Source organism: Thunnus thynnus, chromosome 10 (assembly GCF_963924715.1).
Source record: "Thunnus thynnus chromosome 10, fThuThy2.1, whole genome shotgun sequence".
Classification (NCBI taxonomy): domain Eukaryota; kingdom Metazoa; phylum Chordata; class Actinopteri; order Scombriformes; family Scombridae; genus Thunnus; species Thunnus thynnus.
The window spans coordinates 32,186,536-32,211,259 of NC_089526.1; the positions used below are offsets into that span (position 1 = coordinate 32,186,536).

General features: G+C 39.1%; 1 protein-coding gene across 1 annotated transcript in view; it reads right to left on the reverse strand.

Annotated features, from left to right (window-relative positions):
* The window catches only part of ascc3 (activating signal cointegrator 1 complex subunit 3), a 173,381-nt gene that overhangs the window by 58,557 nt on the left and 90,100 nt on the right, over nucleotides 1–24,724 (reverse strand). The window contains exons 12-15 of the mRNA XM_067602507.1: nucleotides 21,112–21,288; nucleotides 20,369–20,440; nucleotides 15,473–15,607; nucleotides 1,202–1,393 (exon numbers count right to left, since the gene is read on the reverse strand). Of these exons, the coding sequence (XP_067458608.1) occupies nucleotides 1,202–1,393; nucleotides 15,473–15,607; nucleotides 20,369–20,440; nucleotides 21,112–21,288 (576 nt within the window). The remainder of the gene's footprint in view (nucleotides 1–1,201; nucleotides 1,394–15,472; nucleotides 15,608–20,368; nucleotides 20,441–21,111; nucleotides 21,289–24,724) is intronic.

Consider the following 24,724-nt stretch of genomic DNA (forward strand, 5'->3'; position numbering starts at 1 on the left):
AAACATGCTGTACTTCTTACGCCACAACCGTAAATAGGTTTCTTCATATGCGACAGACAAACTACTTTACTAGCTAAAAATGTTAACATAAACTAATGCTACTGTAATTGTATAGATGTTAAAAAGGCTACCATCATGGATGAGGCATCTGCATGTAAGATTTTGACACAGACTTGAACAGATTTAGTGCTGATACAGTTTCAGCTAACATTTAAAACTCGACTATTTATTATCAGTTTCTTACATACCACCACTTTTACAATTTTATATTAAAATTTAAAGTCTTCATTTTAATGCTAAGCTCTGCTTCAGGAAAAAGGAGGCGTTTGACTAAAAGAGCATATCGACAAATTCACCCACTAGGGTCTCATAGGGCAAAAATTAGGCATGGACCCTAGAGATGTATTACAGAGAGTTGGATAACGCACAGGGAGGTAACCTGGCTGTCAATATGTCCTGCTGGCCAACCCTAGTACTGCAACATCAAAATCCCCTGCAGCCCAAAAAGCATTTTCCCATAGAACACCATAATAAAAGAGACATCTCTAAAACCACACACAGGATCAGTTATAACTCTTTGTATTATGAATTTCTAAACCATGAACATATTATATTTACTAAACTTTCCCAGAGCCTAGAAAAGCTATTTTTGTGTGGGTGGTGTCATCTCAATATAAAGTCTATGGGCTGAACAGGCAGGGCCAAGAACAGAGACACTAATGCACATTTGCAGTGGGCTACACAATACGTAACCGACTGAAGCATATAGAAGAGGGAAACCTTTTTCTGCTTATATGGTGAAAGAGCAACTTTCAATGGAATGAATGGGTGCCGCTTGGAGTCTGTTATTAAGTTCTCAAAATACATCCACAGCAGAACCATATTGCACTCCCCCTTTTGGTTAGTTAGTTTTGGTTAATTTTTGATAATTTTATTACATAAAAATGTATTGAAGAATATACACTATGTAAGCATGATATTAAGTAAAATGAAGATATGATATGTATTTAAACTTCATAGGCATCATAGGTATTAAAACTAGATTTTGCCTCAAGATCAGGTAAAATTGCAGAAGCCACCTTAAGGCTCTTATTATTTCAGTGTTTGCTTCATGTTTAAAGGAGCAAAAGACAAAGCAAGACAACTAAAATGCAAGAAAGAAAACAAGAAAGCAAAACAAAGAAAGTCAAATAGTGAGAACCTTGATGATAACAGCATGGGCTGGCAGGTTCACTCCCCAGGCCAGGGTGGCGGTGCAGACCAGCACCTTCAGGTGCCCTTTGGAGAACATGCTCTCCATCAGGCTACGGTCAGACCGCAGCATGCCAGCATGGTGGATCCCAAAACCTTCGGGAAACATCTCCTTCATCTGCTTGTTTCTGGAGCGCTGGATCTGAAAGAGGTTGTAAGACAGGTCAGTTTGTAAAACATAAGAAAAGAAAAGTGCTTGAGGGAGTGTGAGGGAAAGCAACGAGCACAGGGTTTTTGAGTGTCAAAACAGGGAAGTAAGCCCAGATCCAATATAATGTTTGACTGCAGAGAAACAAGAGAACCCTCACAGAAATTGACCTGAGTTATTACTGTTGCTGTTATATTTTGAAAGAGTAACAGCAACAATAACATAAACATCTCAGAATATAATGCACTCTGGAACAAGAACATGACAATGTGCAAGGGGCCCATAAATTATAGTTGAATCAGCAACTGTCAGAAATCTTAACAAAAATTGAACACAATAAGCTTCACAAAGGCAGCATTAATCATCAGAGCTATTGAGGTGTTTTATAATAAAATGCACTAGTATTGACTCGCTGTAGATTCCAACGGATCTGCAGCTAGCGACCACACACACAGACAGTCAGATTGAAATGTGTGCTGGTGACTGACAGCAGGGCTGTGACCTGGCCGGGATTGAGGGGAGTCCTCATCATAAAGCTTTACCTCTCTCTCTGGGTATCTAAATGGAGGTCAGCACCCACCAGGCCTCTTCACCGCAAAGAGAAAGCCCATTACTGCCGGCAGCTGTCTGCCTCGCACACACTGACTGAGTGTTTGTGTTACAATGGACCTCTGAATTTGTATGCAAACCTTGTGGATAAAGGTGGAGGATTGAGACTTTAAGTAACCAATTGCAGCTCCACTGTTGTCTGACTGAACACAGGTAAAATGTCACACGAGTGCAATGCAAGTTTTTCTTCCATGAGGTGAAAATAATACAATGGTTTAAGTAAAGTGGAAAACAATCGTCCAATTTGGGATAAGCCTTTTAAAATAATTATTTGTACTGGAGAAGGTGCTTTTCTTACTTCAGTGTTGGCTAATATTGATATTAGCCATTACTAACAGCTAAATGACAGATTCCCTTTATACATGTGAAATAGCACATTTCTAAAATGTCCCTCCACAGGCTGTCTTACAGTCCAAATCTGGGTTTAAAATGTTGCAATGAGGGCAACAATAACAATCCTTTGTAAACTGACTGTTTTGAGGAATGCTTCTATCTCTATTTGACCAAAAAGTCTTCCAAACAAAATATATTTCTCACTGGCTTTAAAAACAAGGGATAAGCCTTCTTTAATGATTTCAGTATCTCAGATGCATGGCGCTTTTCTCACCTCACTGCATATTAATATTTATTCTTTTACGCCATTCATCACTCTCATTCAAGAATCGATTATTTTTTCATTGACCACTTAGTCTAAAATTAAAGCCTGCTTATATGAAAATATCACTATATCTGACCATTGTCCACTATTGTTAAGCCTCTATTTTTCAGAGAAGCCAATGACTCAAAGTATCTGGTGACTGAATCCCCTCCTGCTGTTCAACAGTGAATACATTCACTCTCTTTCTGAGCATATCAACATGTTTTTGGAGATCAACTCTACTCCTGTTATGTCACCATATTCTATCTGGGACTCAGTGAAGGAGTTTGCCCTAGGCAAGATCATCTCTCATACTTCATATGACAGTAAACCACGTAAATCCAGGCTGCTGGAATTACTGATGTCCTAAAACTCGACAAACAATATGAAACTTATCCTAACCCAGAATTGTATAAGAAAAGGCCTTCACTCACTTATCTGGCAGTTCAACTACTGCACAAATCTCAGAAAACATACTCTGAATTTGGAGATAAACCCGACAAACTTCTAGTTCTACAACTAAGACCACAATATGCACACAATTCTATCCTCCAGATCAGATTCCCCCAACAAGATGTCCTTACCAATACCTCTGATATCAATAACTGTTTCAAAACTTTCAGAATCTTCTGCAGATCAGTCTCTGCGTAGGTTGCATTTCTTAGCAACCTACCTATCCCCTCCATCAGCCAAGACACTAAGTCCCAACTTGATCAACCTCTCTCCTTATATGAAGTAACCCAGGGCATCAGGTCTATGCAGAGTGGCAAGTCCCCAGGACCCAATGGGTTCCCCATTGTGTTTTTTAAAACCTTCTCAAATATCCTGGTGAAATCCATGCTTGACATGTACAATAAAGCCCTTAAAACCTGTACATTGCCACAGTCCCTCCATCAAGCCTCTATCTCAGCTGATGCCAATGTCCTGGTTAAGGTTCTAGCTCGAAGACTGGAGTCCATCCTACCAAAGCTAATCCACAATGATGAGATAGGTTTTTATTAAAAACAGAATGTCTTTCTTCAATATTAGACAAGTATTAAACATATATTCATTCACCTTCCATTCCAGGGTCGAGGGAGATCCTGGCCCTTCTTGATGTGAAAAAAGCATTTGACTGCATCAAATGGGATTATCTCTTTACCACTTTGCATAGATTTGGTCTTGGCGAGGGGCTTTATCTCCTGGGTCAAGCTTCTGTATACATCTCCCCTAGCCTTCCTTCGCACTAATGATGTCTCCTCTCCTTATTTTGAACTGCAACAAGGGACCAGGCAAGGGTGACCTTTATCTCCAGCTATCTGCACGGACAACATGATCTTGGGTATCACTGGGAGGGACTGGAGCAAAAAATCTCCTCATATGTTGACGATGTCATACTTTACTTTACCAGAATCAGCCACATTGCTGCCTTGAGTTCTCTACTGTATTGAATAGTTTGTTACCGTTTCTTGTTACAAACTAAATATGAGCAAGAGTGAACTGTCATCTCTAAATGTTGCTGTCAAGGACTTCCCCTGTCAGCTGCCCCATTCAAACTGGGTCAAAATGAGTTTAAATACTTTGGAGTTAGAATTACACAACAATTTGCAGATTTATATAAAAAGAATTTTATTTCTACTCTAGAGTGCGCTAGACTCAACTTTGCTCGTTGGTCCTCTCTCCCCATCTCTTACAGGTCATGTTAACTCAGTAAAAATGATGTGCTGCACAAATTTCTCTATCTTTTCCAGACGGTCCCAATCTTCATTCCCAAGTCTATTTTTAAAACATTAGACCAAACCATTTCTTCCTTTATATGGAACAAGGCCCTGTTAGAATACAAGAGACACTCTTACAGATGCCAAAAGCATCAGGGAGGCTCGCCCTTCTAAATTTTGTATGTATGGAAACAGTTTAAATGCCATTACAGAATTCAAGCAATTCCAAAAGTCTCTCCCTGTGACAAAAACCCCATTTTCCTCCGTTTCTGAATGACAATACCTTTGGGATGTAGCATGAGAGAGGTATTACAGCATTTGAATATCTGTATATAGATAAAATGTTTGCTTTCTTCTCTCAATTGTCCCTGAAATTCAAACTCCCCAAAACTCAACTTATCAAAACTTTCATATTTGTGGCATTGCAGGGAAAGACTTTAAAGATTTTTCGTTGCTTCCTCCCAAAATCTGCTAGGTAATTACTGGTAAGTACTGGAGACCAGTGTCCACAACAAAAGGGTTGTTTCCCATCTATATGACCTTATCACAAACTTCACACCATCTCAAGACCTATCAGTAAGACAGCAGTGGGAGACTGATTTATACTGTGAGTTTCACGATGAAGAGTGGAATGAAATTTTAGACAGAATCCTTTCCTCCTCTATCTGCGCACGTCACAGTCTTATCCAACTTAAGCTCATTAATCAAATATACTAGACCAAGGTCAGGCTGTCTAAAATGAAACCTGACATCGACCCCTTATGTAATAGACGCAAGCAGGCTCCAGCTACATTGATGCACATGTTTTGGCTTTGCCCCACACCATTTACCTTCTGGAAGTCAATTTTGACTCTATTTCTAAAGCATTAAGCAATCATTGACCCTTCCCCACTCATTGCTCTCCTTGGCCTCTCACCCAAAAGTAAGTAACTCCCAGAAAGATGCTCTGGTCTTCTCCACCCTAATAACCAAACGGTTGATTCTCATGGGCTGGAAGTCAACTCAACCACCTTCTCATATGCACTGGATGAGAGATTTAATGATACATGATAAAGCAAGGCAGAGATGTTTCATTTTATTTGGGACCCATTTATTTCTATCTTCTCCTCTCTCAGTGCCGATGAGCTCACTCCTCTACTAATTCAACAAATCTAACTCACTCTTGACTTTCCCCCCAACCTCATACCAACTTCCAGAGACATCACCTTTCCTCCTTTTATTTATTTATTTTCATTATTATATTTTTTGTTTTGTGTGAGTTTTGTTAAGCTTTAGGTATGTGTATTTCATCTGTTGTGATAGTCTAGTTGTTGCTGTCAGGGTAGTGGGAAGGGATTGTTATGTTAAATCTAAACTATTGTTATCTCTTGTCTTCTCATTTACATGAAAACAATAAAAACTAAGTTAAAGAAAAAAGTATATGAGCATTTTCTGATTTTTCGCCCTTATTGACAGGACATACCAGTTTCTTAGGAATTACACTTATGAACAACTAGATTGCAACAGCAACAGCCAGGAGCCCCAGTCAATGTGCTGCCTTAACTGACTTTAGTTAGTGCACCTTTATTGCAGGCCGAATTGATTCAGTTTTAAAAATGAATATCTGGAAGTGTGTGCTGTTACACAAGTGTGCACAATTCATGGTGTCTCACCCTCAGGTATAAACAGTTTTGCCTTAAGACATGGACAGATGGCACTTTGTACGACCCAGTTTGTTTGAAGCCTTCACAAGTCTAGCCTATGCCATCTTCACCTAACTATGGATGTGGAAGTGGATTTGTTATGCTGGTACCCTTCCACTTCTAGGTCTATGCTTTGCATAGTGATTTTATTCAGATGACCATCCAACAAAAATGACGTAATAAAACAAAAAGCAACCCTTCTACGCCGTCTAAAGCGATATATGTCTGAAAACCAGTCCTCAGGGCCGGCTTGTGCACTGTGCTGGTGAGATCCATGTGAGTCGGGGAAGGGAGGTAATTGAAATGCTACGGCTGAGGCTTTGCTTTGAGGTGTCAGAGTGTGTTACAGCCATGCTTCCAGCCTCTAATCTAAGGTGAGTTAGCGCTGATGTCTGCTGTGCCATGGCTGTATTTGAGATGGCAGTGACCTAAGCTCCTGATCAGGTCCCATTAGGCCCTGCCGCTCGCTGTTGCTCCTGCTGCAGAGCTCACTCTGTCCACGGACAGCCACCTGCCAGCTCTACTCACCGTCTATCATGGTTGGAGCTTACAAAGAACATCAGCTAACACCAGAGCTGAAATAAACTATTCAAGAGGCTGTCAAACTCTCTACAAGGGCCACAAGATAGATCAAGGTGTAACTAACTGGTTTTACATTTTTGAGGATTTAATTTGGGACTCATAGATCTCTGATCCTTTATGTAACAGTGTGCAGGACAGAGGCAACTGCATTTTTAGAAATGTGGAAGCATCAGTATTTTTTGCAGCACATCACAACTTCAAAGCTGAGATTTCAAAGTGTAAAATCACACCAAAATGTGGCAAATGATACCTGGGCTCTGTGGTGAAGATGGGAACATCGAGGGCTTCTGTTTCACAGCATCACAACCAGCACAGACTCCCATCAGCACCAGAAATACTCATTTACTTTGTTAAATTGAGGCAGAATGGCTAATTGTTGATTTCACTTAGTGGCCCTTTATAGTCATAATGTTTGGTGCTCTGAGAGGCTGACTGTTAATGCTGGATAGGCAGGAGAGAGTGGGTGGATGAGTTTCCACTTCCACCCACTCTAGCCCACTTTTCTATCATGATCTGCCTCTATCTCTTAATATCACATTCAGTTTTAGCTCCATGTAAGAGGGACACTTACTATGTCTACCTAAAATCACTGTCAGGCCTGCAAAAACTTTGTGTCACTGCAATTTATCAATTCATCAAGGTATCAATAAGACTAGATGTAGAGCACAGTGTATTCCATCTGATCTGCATGAAGTGTTGCTATATAAGATCTGATGCTCGGCTATTCACGACCCATTTTTCACACGTCTAGAGAGCAATGGAGTTCAAAAGGAAATGTTCTATGCTTCTGAACATGGAATATTGTTTGAAGACACATTTAGAGCTGCAATAGTGCATTCTTTTTGCATGACTAAGGTAATATGAGAGAAAATATTAGTTAAATGGCTTAATGTCTGCTCAAAAAAAGATAACTGATTCAATAAAAACAAAAAAAAATCAAAAATCCAACAAGCCCATTTAATTAGTAAATGAACCAGGCTATAGTCACCTCTCCCTTCGGGTCTTTTCTATAAAACGTTGTAGATTTTACACCTGCTTTCCCAGAATTTCTGATGCAATTTCCTCAGCCACAGTGGTAAGCTGGAAATGATAAATCAGTTGCAGTAGCTATTTGTATAAATTTCCACTCTCTTGTTCTATAATTTGTGCCTCTTAACATGAATGCTTTAAAATATATTTTACATGAGCCCAAACATGCAGTGTTTCAGTGGTGCTGCTGGTTTTCAGTTATATGGTACCAGGCAAACAAAATGTGGCTGTTTAGCAACAAAAGAAGGGCTGACAATTCTTATGCACTGTCAGGCTGTGTTGAAACCCATGAAAGGGTGACCTACACAGCAGCTGCAGCAGTAGCAGCAGCAGCAGCAGCTTCAGTCCTCTGTCTGCACAGGATGCGTTCAGGTGCATTAGTTGTGTAGATCATCTGTGTTTTGGCAGTGTTAAGAGGCCAACACATTATGACTCTAGTTACGTGCATAAAACGGAGGAAAATAGACTTGAATGCAAGTAAAACACAAGCTTTTATGAGGCCAGTGTAGACAAATGATTAAAATAGAAGTGTATCTGTTCCATCAGACGTGCCTGAGACAGATGACTGAAAAACACATTTGAAACATGTCCTGTGTAGACAAGCCTTTTGTAAATATCTCCCTTACCCCAGATGGCCACCGGATGTATGCTGCAGAGTGCCTCACATGCCGCACACGTCTCCACTTTACTATCTTTATGCACCAGCTCTATTTTTTGCCAGAGCAGCTTGCATCTCTAAAACGTGAAATTCATTAGTGAATGTATAGAAACGCCTGTGTTTTTTGATAATTGACATTAAATAAATATTTAAAGAAACATGTCATGTTATTCACTTTACGTGCTTATAGCAGACCTACTTTTCTTATTCATGTCATTTCTCAAACAAAGTCTATGAAGCAGAAGTAGGAATGCTACAGTTTCTCTCTACTAATATACAGTGTATATTAGGATATACAGATACAAAATAAAGACAGACAGCATGCTGCCTACAGTGACTGAATTGAGTAAAGTGTAGTCACGGAGTATCTGTTACCATAGCAATCATAAATGAGCTGCAAACGTGTTTTCATTATGTCAAAAAACACAAAATGTTGGCAAAACAAGTCAAAACAATCTTGTCTGGTGAAGAGCAGATTGCTCCACTTCTGAAACCCTTCCAGTAGAATCATGACAGAGCCGTGCTGCAACCAGAATGCGACCTAGCCACCAGAGTCTAAATATTTCTGGAGGTTAATTTTAAAGTTTAACATAGTCTGAATATCTAGAGTAACAGTGGAGGTCATATTTGTGTGCATGAGTATGTACCAGTCTTTTGTTCTTAAACTTGGTGGGTGGCACAGCAGGACAGTTAAAACTCCAGTCAGCTGTTTTAATGCTGATGAAGAAGCAATTAAAGAGGAAAATGGACTTGCTATGCACTACCATGATAACATGCAAGGCCGCTCCCTGAGGCAAAGACACTGCAGATGAGCCATAATACCAGAATCATCAGACTGGATGGAGAAGTACTCAGACTTTTCTCCACACTGTCCCACTATTTTACAAAGCTGTGTTTCTATTTACAGCAGTATTTTTGTTGTACGTGTGTTTATCACTCCACTGTGTCATTCCTATTTCCACCAGCCTTTGAGCTGTGGCTCATTGTTGTTGATCAGTGTACTGGGGAGCTGCTTTGGCACGGTGACAGGCTGTCACGGATCTGACACAATGAAAGGACCGGTGGTGGACTAGACTTGTAAAAATAGCAGCAAATGAAAGCAAACAGAGACATTAATGAGCCTTCTCTGGTGTTGCTGTGGAGTCCCTGGAGGCTTCGCACTCACAAGCATCAGTGTGTCCGCATCGGTGTATCTTGTCAAACAAAATGACATGAAAGCTGCACATCTGAAGACCACAGAGATGGAGAGTTTAAAGAAAAAGACGTCCTGACAAGCAAAGAGAAGGTGTATCATCAGCACATCTGCACTGTCTATCTCTGCTGTTAAATCATAAGCAATTTAACAGTGGTTTCTTAAACGCTGTGCAGCCTGACGTCAACAGAAAAATCTTAACTACGGCGTGCCATGAATGTCCACCATCTCAACCATAAGTTGGTGTTAAAGGTATTTCTTCACAGCCCTTACTAACCCATGACAGGTCTGTAAAAACCATTTGTGTAATGGACCCATGGGACCACAAGGTGTCTCTTAACCTCCACAGTAGAATGCCTTTCTCCTCTGCAAGCAGCTGTATGGTTTCATCTCTGAGAACTGGATATTAAAAAGCGGGGGAGACAGGGAGGTGAAGGGAAGAGCGGGGATAGGAAGGTAGAAGCTGGATTGTCAGAGTTGGAGCAAATGAAAGTCAAACGGGCTCTCACATACAGTTCTCTCTGGGGAGAGCTTTATAGCAGAGGTTTCCTGCACACGGCGACGATACGATACGCTTTACATGCTCACTGTTATCTTGCTTCTTCTTTACATTCCCCAGGACATCATACATATTTGTAGCCTCAAATCCATGTTTACTTATGATTTATATATTATGATATTGTTGTTTTAATACCTTTTTAATACTAAGTAGAGATTAATTTCAAACCCAGAGTCAAACTGTACAGTATATGAACAGTTTAAATGATGAAACTAGTGATATCAGTGATTTCTCTCTTTGTCAAGAAATCGCATGTGCAGAGCCAAACCAACAACAAATTGATCCACTAACAAGTATTGTGTGTGTATCAAAGTCTGATATATCTTATTCCTCTGTGCTATTGAAAACACATCAATGAGCAACATCATTTCCCCGGTTAATGTGTTCCTTCATGTCCACGCTTTCTGACCTCCCTATCCAGAGTGTGGCACTCAGGCCCAAGCTCATTGATTCTGACTGAAGATGTACATCTTTAAAAAACACCTCACAAACAGTTTCATGTTTAAAAAAGGCTCAGTAAATTCCTGTAACAGCTGGTCACTGTAGTTTTCAGCAAACATTCCTCAAACAGGAGGAAATAGCGCATTTGTTGGGGACTATTTTCAGCGGTGGATGAATCAACATTTACTGCTATTAAATAGTGAGTATTTCTGGTAGCAAGACAGTGTGTGTGGGATTGAGTCTAAATAAACTACAGTGTGTGTGTTCATGGTAATGAAGGAGCATGTTGCCCAGTGCAACAGTGTGACTTATTGACATCTTTTTAAGTTTTTTTTAAACATATCAGGTTTGGTTAGATCACTAGCCATATCATCAACATCTACAAAGTCCAATTTTGTTTATTGAATTGTGTAGAAAAATTTAGTGTAGACAAAATAATTAAAAAATACTATTTTTTCCATTCCCTTCCTATTTTCACCTAAAGCAATTATTTGCCTATTCTTCCAGTGGGATTAAGCGATGAACACATGAAGGAGTGATAGGCTGATTTTCTTCTTGCTTTAAAGTGGATATGAAGCAGTCAATGAAGTTAACATAATTTACAATAAGGATTTCCACTCTAATCAACAATTATATAACAAAAATGACAAATATATTCACATATAAAAGAAAATAGAAACTGCATTTTTCATGGCAAGGGTGCCACTATCTCACACCACTATGAACTGTCACTGGGCTGGCTGGACGGGCTGAGTTCCACACATACACCGATAGTGACAGTGAAAGATGGCGACAGGGGAGCCACAACACAGGAAAAGACAAAAAGGAGGCCACTATTGTATTGCTCCTAGATGTCCAAATGAGTTTTATCAGGTCAAAGCCAAGGACAAAACAGTCCATTTTCATAAACTGCCACTGAAACAGAGAACAGTAGGCTACTGCTGTGCTGGCTATCGCAATTGAAGAGAGAGAGCCCTCTGATGGGTACTGACCGCAGGGTTTGCAGTCAACATTTTTTGGAGGAAGATCACATAGAGGAGAAGACCTTTGAGTCGGGCAAACCAGTGGTTCACTGGACCAACAGACTAAAGGCTTAAGTTGTCCATCTGTTTTCAATTTCACTGCTTATAACATTACCAACACCAACACATTACAGACAACACAACACAAGTGTTTCCAGAGGACACCTAAAAGTTATGAACACATCTGCAACACCACTGGTGAATAGCCAACTTCAATAACATCATGAGTTACAAATCATGGCAACAAGAGGCATTTCCAGATGTGTTCATCATTTTTAAGTGTCCTCTGTAAACACTTCTGTTGTGTTGTCTGTATTGTGTTGTGTTGTCTAAATTTGCAGCAGGTTTTCTAAATGCTGCATATGTGTTGTCAAATTGATGAAGATGTGTTCTGAATTTGCTTGCGTTTTGTTCATTTGCATGTGTTTTCTTAAGCTGCAGTGTGTTGAGCTCTCAGGGCCACCGTAGTAAATTATCGTTTAAGTCTTGATCGTCTGACAATCCATCCAGGAAACTGTTTGAGGCCTGACTTGTTGTTCTGTTTTTTTTTTACCATCCTGAAATTGTCTTACAACTAAATAAGCATTTTTGATTGGCCAATGTGTGCTCTACCTGCTCACTACTGCAATGGTTTTATTCATGACAAACATGTCCATAATACTAATGAACCAATAGTAGTAGCAGTAGCACTCTAGCTTTTGCCTTTTACTGAACATACATTTTAGATTCTGTCAGTTGATCAGTCTCTAAGAACTAGTATTAATAACTATTACAGCACCTAGTAAAAATAGAAAAATCAAAGTAAAGACCAGAATAGAAACTAGACATTAAAAAGATAAGAGCATAGAAATGCTTCACTGTCTTCACTATCCAAAGGAACCAACCAACCCCGTACATAGACAATGGTGTCACTCCAAAATGGCAGAGTGTCAGCTAGATAGCTAGCTAGAAATTATGAAAATAAATTTGTCATATCGGTGGTTTTAACAAAACATGCTGGTTTCAAGTCCCCTTTAAGATCTTTGTTTCTGATGATTTCAATTTTTGCCTCCTCAAGCAGTCAAGTTGTCGAGCATTAGGCAACAATTAACATTTAAACACGCAATTTAACACACACCATAAACACTACTGTTTCTCAGTAGGGAAACAGTGCTAGCAGTTCACTTACAGTAATTACACTATAATTACAGTGAATGTTATGTTCATTAGATTGGAAATTCAACAGAATTTTTTCATTATAGCGATAAAATTATTTCTGGGCAGCATTACGTTTCTAACCAAACACAAATGCTATTGCTGATTAGCTGTACATGAACTGCATATTACCCCAGATTTTAGGAAACCTGATGGTCTTATTACGAATATATCCTCTTGTTATAATAAAAAATCTTATATTTTACTTTTCTTTGATTAACCTGGTCAATGGTTCATTGAGATTAAAATCTTTATCAAGAGAGACCTGGCAAAGAGGGCAGCATTAAACATGCTAACTTGATCTATATGTCTATAATAAGAAAACTTGCATTTATATCAAGATGTGTGTGTGTGTTAATTTTTACTGAGTGTTTCACCTCTCTTCTACAGAGTTACAAAGCTTGAGTAAGGCTGAATGAGGCTCTGGGTTTGTGCTGAGTGTGGACCACAACATGTTGCTGACATTAAGCACATGTAAAGCACATGTAATCAATCAACACCAATACTCTAAACTGTAAATGACAGAGATAGTACAACCAAAGAATCCTCTCCCACCCACCAAAGGCAGGTCTGTAGGACTGTTTTGTAAAATGCCCCTTTGGAGAGTGTTTTCTGAATGTTTTCACTCTTTAACTAAACAGTACTTTATAATCACCCGCTCACCAAACACTGTATTTAACAAGAATTGATTTGAGCGGGTGCATTAAGATATCTAAGCTTGATTGACAGCCTCTCCAACCCCCGAGATAAAGCCAATTAAATAACATTAGGAGAGAGGAAAATATAGTGGAATCACTTCTGACTTTTAAAGCTGGATAAATAAACGCTAAATTATATGACTGACCTTAGAGGTGCTTAGAGGTGCTTATTTCACTGCATATGCATATTGGAGATTAAAAAACACCTATAAATATTAATGTGGGGCAATTTCCAGATTGCAAATATGCAGTGCATTATCTCTGTGTGGGCTTAGAGTGGAATCAGCCTGATGCCCCTTCCTTCACCAGAGCAGACCGGACCAACAAACACTCAAAGATGGACTAATGGAGTGGATAATACTCATTATATTGGGACACAGGCAGAAGAGCAAGTGAATTAATGTACAGTTAGTGCATATATAACGGGATTAATTTATGAACATATATTGTAGGAACAGTTGCACAATTGCTTTTAAAGTACTGTTTCAAAGACTAACCAGGCCACAACGCACCATTTTTAGTCCCCTGACGTAATCTCTTGTCTCTATTTCCAGTTTTAGAAAGCATGAAAAGTGATCTGATTTGTATACATATCCCATTTAAATAGAGGGAAGATTAGAGACGCATCAATCTTGGCTCAGCCCCAGGGAACGAAGGAAAAGGTTACTAAATTTATCACTCTGCCTTCTGTTGCAAGAGATTTAAATATGGGACTTGGAGTCTGACTGACCGTCCTCTGAGGGAGAATATAGCTCCACCTCTGTGTACTCTCACAGCACAGAGACCATTAATTACACACACACACACTCAAAATTGCTGTTCCGCTCTCATGCCTGCACACACGCAATATAGAACCACACCCATGTTGTATAAAGTTAAGTGATGATAGGATGTGGATCAGGAAATCCAGTGCTCTCTTCTTTAATCTGAACCTATTGGTCTTTTTGTGAGGTTGGCAGTTCAACTCCCAGGACCACACACTGCATGGCTCCAAGTGTGAATGTGTGTAAAAAATGTAAAAATGTAGAGCAGATTAGTCCCAGGAACACTGGCTGCATAAATAAAAATTGAAAAAAAAACATTCATAATTGCTAAGTCAAGAAGAACAAGGATCTCTTCTAACATACAATGTTTGTATTATTTGTATTTTATGCCTTGAAACATTTGGCTACATCTTTAATTACTTTCTACAATTATGAGTTTATACGGACATCATTTTTAATCCCACATTTGATTCCAACCAGAGTCCAAACCTAATGGCTCACTTCTGTTGTTGTTTTTGAATCATTTTCTGTGTTGTGTAATCTTATTTTTCCATCATTTATGTCCTGTTTGTGAAGAACTTTAAAAGTCCAGTGATACAGTATTGCACTTGTTCTGGCTCTTGGTATTGTTATGGGACTGACTGAAAGAAAGAATGGTGAAAATTGATAAACTAGAGGCTGATATATCTTGATTCTCCGATCACAGTGTGGCAAGTTAGTGGTAAACACCATAACCTCTGAAAAGTGTTGTCTCAGCCAGCTGTGCTGCAATCTCAGATGAAAAGCCAGTATTCTCCCTATAATTGTACAGGCCTGGCAGGCCGCCAGGCCAACGAGAACCCCCACCAGGCCAAAAAATGTTTTTTTAAATGCCAAAAATAATGTTAAATACCCATTCATTTGGAAATCAATAGTGTGGGAGCCTCTGAGCAGAGCTGTTTCAAAACATGAGTCAACGTCTGTGTCATTGCCTGGGAAACTCCTGGTAGCGTAGCTCCTTCTAAGGAACAGGGCAGTGCATAAGTGAATGAGTGGTTAAGTAAGAGAGTAAGCGGCAGAAAAGTGATGGTGAATGTGGGTGGAGCAGAGGAAAAGGTTAGCAGTAAGTTGTCAATCTGCCAGTAAATGTACAGTACAGGCAAGAGGGTTTCAGTTCATAAATGCTGCAGCTTCTCAAGAAAAGTCTCGTCTGTTATTTCCCCATCTGCTGGAAAAGTGAAGGGGGTTAGCTCTGAAGTTAGCCTACAATGGGTTAACCTAACCTGACAACACTAAACAGAGAAATAGAGATTGTTGAATGCTTTTCTACCTGTTTTTCACACTGGCCGTAGTCTGGGCCCTGGTCTGGTTGAAAGAAGCATGTTTCCCCATGGTTCTTCGCCATCTCAATCAGCCCCATGGCTGTCTTCACTGTGGCGTTACGAGCATGGACGAACACCATCACCTAAGATGGACAGAGATACAAGGTGAAGAGGTTCACAACATCATCACATGAGCACACCATTCAGCATATTTCTTCTTCATTCTTCATTAAGTGCATTAATAAGGTGTAGATCCACCAAGAGCTTCTCTGTTCCTTGTCATAGCTTCTCAAGGTGAGTTCAGCTTTACTGGAGGGATGAACAGCAATTCTCCAAAGATAGTCTCTCATTTGCTGTTCAGGCAAGACACCAAATGTTGTCTGGCAAATAATAATAAATAAGGTTATATTATTCTACTACTTGATTAGTTGAGTGGTGCCAGTCTTACTGCTCATCACATGTCTATCCCTGAGCAAGCATTTTGACTTTATATGCATACTGTAGGCTTCTTTGTCCTCTTCTTCTATGGTAATTTTTGGACTTTTTAGTATTGGAATTTGACTTGTCCTGGGCTGATCCTAAGGATTGGTATGGAGGCAATCTGGGCATATATTAACGCATCAGTATTAGCTAAAACAAACATAAAATAATATTGATTCTTTTGTTACTGTACTCTACTGTGTTTTGTCCACCTCACCCTGCTGGTACTGTAGTGCTGCTCTGCTTTTCGACAGCCTACAGTGCAAGCTTTTCCCTGCATGGATGAGTGAAAATTAAGGCTGCACTGGCATGCGCGACTGAGTTCTGACATTGCAAAATGGCAAAATACACATATTTGCTGGACTCTGATGCTGACAAATCTTTCATCATGTGTTTTATCTCTCCTCTCTGGAGCGCTGTGGAAAACAGTCAGGTGGCAGCTTCTCGTTTATGGCCAGCAATGACGGTCGCTTTCACTGGCAGCAGGTCAAATAAGCTGTCACTAATTAATGTTAATTCTGTGAGTAACTTGATGGCAAGCCAAAATTAAATCTGTCTGTTGTCTGGTTACAGTGCTCTCTGGAGCCGGTGTCTGTACACGACCAAAGATCATGAGGGAGGATACTCAACTCTGTAACACCTCTGTACAATTTCAAGTAGTGTTTTTGAAGTTCTCACAACTCCAACAGAGTGATACCTCTTCTCTGTGGCTGATCACGTAACTTCATATTTCAGGAGTTGCTTTTTCCCAGTTATGCTTTTATTCATATTACACCTATGATTTGAGTGAACCCGGACCATCAGTATTTGGATCATGAAGCATGTTAAAAATGAAGTGTGCCATATTTGGTACAGTACACTACACCTGTTATTTCACTGTGTCAGATACAAACTTAATCAACATTTAGTAAAAAACTTGATCAGGAAATCCCTAACTGAAATATATTATTAGACCATACAATATTGCATGGCTGCGACCAGCTGTGTGTATGCTCCAAGCATACTGGGTCCGAAGAGACCACTGCAGCAAATGTTATTTATTGAAGGTGTTTTATCAGCACCGCTGAGCTGTGTGGAAGCATTGTCGGCAGTAACCGCTGGCTTCTCAGCTTATTAAACTTCTCTGGCAGCATGCTTTCCAGCAGGAGGGCGGTGAGAAAATCATAAAGGAAATTTCATCCATCAGATCCTCCCAGATTAAATTAATATATGTCACAGACACTTCTTGACAAGTTAATATTGAGCGAAAAAGACGCCTCCTCGGCTGAGCTGTGGCCTCAGTGGCCTCAACCTACGAGCCAGACCGGACCATTGTATCATTTCAGCCAAGGAGATAAGAAAGTTGTCAGTGGTGCAGGAGAATCAAGTTGGTTTACAATTTCTCAAGGGCTACAGAAAGGTTCATATGAAGTGTGTCTCTGAGGGAAAGAATGGGCAATGGAGAAAAAAAAAAAAGCAAGAAAAAGTGTGTGTATGCACTTGCAATAAAATGATGCAGACAGGATAACAACCATGCTCAACAGGGAGCTCAACTCCTGTAGCAGATGGGAGCTAAACGATGAAGTCTGAATTCACAACTCTCATGTTCCCAATAGGCCTTCTGAGGCTGGTGGAGTGGAAGCAGAATGAGTGGAGGGTGGTGGTGGGTGGATGGAGGAAGGAAAGGGAAGGAAAGGTGTGGGGGGGAGGGGGGGGGAGGTGGGGGGGGGGGGACAACACCTGGGGAGATAAGGACTTCAGAGACTTTAGATAGCAGGTGTTCATTCCAAAAGGTTCACAAAAAATATTTACTGCAGGAGTTCCTATTCATGAAAAAGTTCAGAGAAATATTTTCAAGGGAAATAGGAGTTGTATAAAAGATGTACTTTATTCGGATGCTACCAACATCGCTGTGTGCCTCCTCGGGTCACTGTCCAAACATTTAACAGTGGCAGTTTTAGTAAAATCATAAAAGAATACAGTGATGTTTGAGGTAAAAAATAATTAGACTGAACACGGTCTTATAAAGGTAGAATCATTTGTTTTCAGGACATTTAATCGTGAGGGGAATTTAAAACCTTGATAAGGAAAGGTCACAGCAGCTAAAGTATCTGAGGCATACAGGTTTCAATGAGAGCACTGAATAAGGCAAATTACCTCAATTTAAGGAGCAGGGGAATTATTCAGTGGGAATAGCTATAGTCAAAGCAATGTGCCCCGCTCTCATTTATGGGACTAATAGACTGAGTTCAGATTCCAGACACAAATTAACAAAACATAAATAAATAAATCTCAAGGCAGCAATAGCAGAGTCAGAAAAAGAAGGACCAATGAAAGACCCACATGAAACTGAACTGAAACAGACTTGCAATGTCCAGGATTGAAGGCAAGGTGTTTATAACATGGCTCAGCAATTTATCAATTGCTTATTATCAAGCTCCTGTCATACAGAAGGATAAACTGATGTAATACTACTTGATACTGTCTTTAACAGAACTGTTCAACATTTTGGGAAATGTACTTATTCACAAGAGTGAGATGAGAAGATCAATATCTAGGGTATCTGCACAATTCTCAACTTCAAATTTAATGACTTTTAAGACTTTTTTTAATACATGTACAATATAATAATATTTCCATGGCAAAAATCACTATACAGTATACAATGTTGTTAATTAGGGATGCAATGCTGCATGGTCTATATATTTAAAAAAGAAAATAGGCCTACATTCACCAATACCAGTGGTTGGTTGTTTATGTCTATGTTTGTCAATTTTCTTTTCAATTTTCAATTAGGCTACACAACCTGCAAGTGATGTAACTACCACTAGTGCTGAATTGTTGCCCTGAATTGTTTCCATTGTTGCCCTTGAAACTATACAAGTCTGACCACAGCCTATGGTAATACAACTGTGGTTCTGACTATGTGTCTGACATTACATTAAATGGTATAATGAATATAATAAAAGAGATGGCTAATGCTGAATATCAACAGTGGATGGGTGCAAACAGTTACATCCCTCTTTACCTTGAAATTATAGACTATACAGTGCAACAATCACTCCAAAAGCATTTCTACATAATTTGATGTGATTTTATAGAATCTCAATCGTTTATGGTTAGAACAGCTGTTTTGTCAGTCACATTTTAATCAAACCATGGAGTGCTATACTGTACCTCCTTTTGTTTAGAAGAATGACACCTTTCCAGTCAAATTAATCTTACAAGTAAACAGAAATATCTGAAAGTGTGACAGCTGAAATAAAAAATACCTAAGTTTTGCTGAATTGGGAGGTTTCCTGGGTAAACAAACTTCACATCTCGCTCCATCCAACTTGCATTTAGATGTTGTTTTTGCATGTCCAGACATGGCTGCCTTGCCCGCAGGTCATAAGAGGAATAATGAATATATACATAATGACCCTAGGTGTATAGGTGCAGGTCTGTTATTCTTCAACATGTAAGCTGTGGTAGTTCTGCGAGAGGGCACTTGTTGTTTTTATTTTTGCAGTATACTGCTGTTTGGACTCTCTCGCTTCCTCTAGTTGTTGGATAACTGACAACACGTTTGCAGGTGTTTATCAAATATAATTATACAGGTTTATCCTCAGTCTTTTTGGAAACATTACAATATCTATCCATTTTAAGACACGTTTAGACCTTGAATCACTAAATAATATTTTAAGATGGATTAAGACTTTTTAAGGCTCTGCAGGAACCCTGAATATCAAACCCATTAAGCAGCGAGTTGGAAGACGATCAGCCTAGCTTACAATTTGTATACATGGGCATAGTTTCAAGTTAAAGGGGACATATGCTTTTGGGGATTTTCTGTTATTTTTATACTGTTATGGGGTCGGATGTGTTAAACATGGTCAAAGTTGCAAAACCCAAGGTCAATATATGTAAAAAAGCTCCCTGCAAGTCAAATGCCAGTGCTTCAACCTGCTCTGAATGCTTTGTTTGAAACGTCACTTCTACTTCCTCCTCATAATGACATCAGATTGTTCCTGTCTGTTCCGTAACCTTTGTTGGGTCAGTGGGTTGTTCACGTTGTTCACTCACATATTTTGGATCAGATTGACTCGAACATGTATGGATGTATGAAAAAAAAGTGAAATCCTACTACAACTATGTTTATGTAGCCTCTGGAACCACTAGACGTCTGCCATGGGGCAGCTTCTGAGAAGCAGCCAATCAGAACAGAGCGAGCTCTTTAGGAGGGTGGCCTTAAAGAGACAGAAGTTAAAACGGCCTGTTTCAGACAGAGGCTGAACTGAGGAGCTGCATAAAGGGCCAGTATAAGATAAATAAGGAGTTTTTTTTAATATAAATCATGCAAAGATATTCCAGTAGAGCCCCAGAATAAAAATACCTGGAAATGCACATGATACGGGTCCTTTAAATGCAACTTTTTGTGGTCAAACATAAAAGAGATCCCTTACCTGATGACCGGCTTTAACCTGCTCCAGAACTTTATTGTAACAAACCTCCTCCATGTCATGAAGCTGCTGGATCTGAGCAGGACAGAAAATTCACAATGAGCAATTTAACTTAAGTCATGACTGCAACATTTTATCTTAGATTTTATACATTTCATTTGATGAATCTCAGGGACATACAGTGGTAACCTCTATACTGTCCTTACCCTGTTAACGGTCTTATTCAAGTTTGTCCATAAATATCAACTTTTATTACCCTGCAGCTGAACCTCTACTATGATATATCAGGGATTGAGCTAGAGCACAACACTGCATGAACTAAATAAGGAAAGAATAATAATTCTGGCTATGCAGTGATTCCTTCAATCCATACTGAGCAACACCATTTGCTGAAGAAGGCCGCGAGACGTGATCGAAAGCCTTGTAAACACTTTTGACCTTTTGTTAAGAATTGTTTTGGTCAATACCTTTAACATGTAATTTCTGAACTCGGCTGTCATACACCGATATGGATATATCTGCAATAATTTCGCCCATTCTGGTGCATCAGTCTCACTCTACTTTCTAGTTTCCACTGATGATAAAAGCCAAAATTATGCCCTGCAATGTAGTAAAGTCTTTTTAGATGCATTTATCTAGTTAAAACATCTTTGTCAGAGCTGCTACATTGCCTTAAGAACAAAATTACATATATACATCAACCAGGTATGCACTGGTTTGTAAATATACCTATCAGTGTTTGTTACCTTGTTGGTGGATTTGATGCCAACAAAGGTCTGTCCAAGGGGCACTGGTCTGAAGCGACTGTCGAAGAAGAAGAGGCCAATATATGGGTTGACATGTAGGAAGGAGGCCACATCCAGGTAGTTGGGCAGAGTGGCTGACAGTCCCAGGATCCTGATCATACTCTGGGTGGACTCCACCTGACCATCAGACAACAACAGTGTCAAAGTTAGACCAAACTATGCATTTATCCTGGCAGCAGGAAAAGTTGCAATTGTATGGAATCTGCTCCTAAAATAACCTTTCAGCTTTGAGGGATAAATTATTTGCGATGAGATGAAGCATAAGAAACAGCCATTTAGGCAGGGGTAAAAGCAAAAAAGAAAATATCTGCAGTGAGGGGGCTTAAGTTACACAATGTAAAATACCTACCTTGACAATGTTTATGATTCTGCACCAATGGGACTCTAAATCATAGAAATCATAATCATGTGATGTGCACCAGGGTTGTGCCAAACGACTATCACCAATTGCTGATGCCTATGCCAATTTAATTTATTGTTTATTGTAGGCCTATTTATTTATTATTTTTGGGAATCATACTATTTAAAGTAATTCTTATTGTATTAGAATCCTCATCATTCTGCTGTGACAGTGCAATAGTATTTTTACTTGCCACTGTATGATGGTACTTTTGCACATCTGACAGAGGGAAGACAGCTGGATGTACCTCTGCTGTAAGAGCTCACATGGTGAATTCAGCATCATTTCCACAGCTCTAATTTTGTTGATAAAGAGTCATTCCTTACTCACCACTCTCCTGCTCTGAGTCCCTCTTTTTTAAATAGAAATAGTGTTTTCATTCATCAGTTATTTCCAATTACTTCTACTTTGTTGTGTTTTTCTGCTGTTCTGTTAAGCTCTCTATGAAACTCAACACCTCCTGCAGATGTTTCACATTAAAAGCCTACGAGGAAAAAAGGATATATTAAGCCCTTTGAGTTGTGGAAGTTACTGTTCAGATAAAGGCCCCGGCTAATAATAAAAGAATTTATGGTACATGCTTAAGGCCACAGCTGAGTCTCTTTGACACAGCGATAGCTACAGTAAGCAATAAAGACCATGGGTGTGCCACCCATTGCCGCATGATATTGAGTATCTGTGAACTAACACACTGATGATACGATGAGGTGGATATACAGACGAGCCCAAACCTGATTTATACAGTAAAGGCCTCAAAAAGATTAAAAAAAAAAAAAACACAGATGGTACTGTGGATAAGTCTGTATGTCAACAAAAGCTGAGACAAAACCTCAATGGAGGAAAGTGCAAAAGGAAATCAAATTCAGAAAACATGAGCTTACTAGGTAGTGTGGTTTTGGGGCCTGTGTTTTCGATTTTTTTGTTTTTTCAAAATAAATGATCTCACTCATGTACTGTTATGTGTTGATTTTGTCTTTGAAACTTGAAGAAAATTCAATATGTTGTGTATCAACGTGGGTGATAGGAGAGAAAATTAGAAGGTGGGGGTTGTTAAAGGAGACGGGGGTTTGCCCTATCTGTGAGCTTCCTACTGGATGTGACAGGGAAGATTGGTAAGGCCTTTAATGTGATGCAGTACCTGTCAAACCATCCCATCAAGATAAGACCTAACCAATCCCTGCCGACAGACCAGGCCTGTGCTACACATTCACACCAGCACTGCTGAAACTCCATACTACACATGTGCGCCATATTCACCTACAGGGAGGCAAAAAAATCTGCAGGGTTTTGTTCTTTTATGTTACATTTTATTTTACGCAGCTATGAGTTTAACAGCTTCTCTGTACGAGAGATGAAGAATTCCTGTTTCAGGTAAGTTTGTGGCATCATAAAATTTTATGACAACATGAGGTAATTGTGATTAACAGCTGAATTTACAATTACCCAGAGGAGAGAGGGTAATGAGCTGAATAAAATAAAAAGAATAAGTCTCAATATTAAAATTAGACAGTGTGGTGATCTGTGAAGTCCTCTGTGGCTTTGTATTGAGATCCATGCTGTTCACTAAGTTACAGAGCAATGCTACCATCAAACAAAAGAAAAAAGTATCTATCTATCAGTAACCTTAAGTGGATTTGCATGCACAACTAAAATGTGAATCCCTTATAGCAGTAAAGATACCTCTACAACTATCCAGTGAGTTATAGAACTTACCCTTTCATTTGGAATAAAAATAACTTCATTTTTATTTTTACCTTAAAATATGACAGTAATTGGGATGGCAGCTGTCTCCATTTAAATACCACTTACATATTGTACATACCTGTATATTAAATACTGGTATATATGTAATGTATATACTGATTCATTGTATAGCATATCTTAGACTCATCTATGTGTGTTTGTGTGTGAACACCTTGTCATACCAACACAAGAGCTCAATATACATGATATATGCTACTAGATTTAAACCAACCATGTACAGCATATTATCAGGTATACTGTATATATTTAGACTATGATCCTAGTTTTTAATTCAGTTTCTATTCAAATATTTTAATAATCATGTTTTTATTTTATTTCTTTTATGTTGTATGTTTTGCACCAATTCTTTGACTACCAAAGTAGAAAAATGTGTTGGTTTTAACTCGTTACCTGACTGTACAGTCAGCAGTGATTCGTCAGTGGTGTAGATTAGAAAGCAGCGACAGGATTAGGAATCAAATGTCCCAGATGAAGGATACATTTACTCTAATGGAGGTAGGAGCAGGCAGTCAACATCATTACTGCGGGATAAACATTTATTTATGAAACTATGAGAGCCTGCTATTATTGAGCTTAGCCATGCATGTAAATGGACTGCCTCTAAATAAGGTACCAAATAAAGTTTCTCTCTCTCTCGTCTCTCTGGCTTGCTCACTCACTCTACACATTTTAGACAGTAGCTGTTGTAGTCAATTACATTAATTTCATTCAAATGTTAGTAAAATAAAATAAAGTGCCATCTCTAATGCAAATCTAATTTGTAAGAAATAACCCTATCACTGTTAGACTAAAGCCTGACAGTGCTGCATCTTGGTTGTATCAGCTGATATGGGAAACTACATGAATGATCAGAGAATTAGGGTCACAAGTAGTAACTTTTTTTGTTTATCTACTTTTAATTTCCACTCCACTGTTGTTGTTTTTTTAAGATCATTAATAAGGCTTATTTTCAGTTTAAGCAAGCACTAGATGTAGAGTTATCTGTAGATTTAAAGCCCCCCTCCAGTGTATTTTTATCATTTCCTGACAATGTTGATTAACCACACTGTTCACCAAATATTTTTTGACAAATAACTTAATTTTGCTCTCAAAGTTAAAAAAAATTTAAGCTGTTGTTAAAACAAAAAATAAAATTTAATGCGGTCAAAGCAGATAAGTCAGTAAATCAGTCTGCATTGATCTATAAATGAATGTGGGTGATTCTTACAGTATCTGCTGTCCACAGCTGCTTTATACTGTATGAAAAGCTTCTCCTTCACCTCATTCAATCTCTGCAGCATCTGAAAGCAGCAGGACTGATATGTTGATAAATCATCTGATGACACCAGGCTGCTACAGTATAACCACACACACCTCTACAAAAATCAGACTCAATATTCAGCTTTTTAT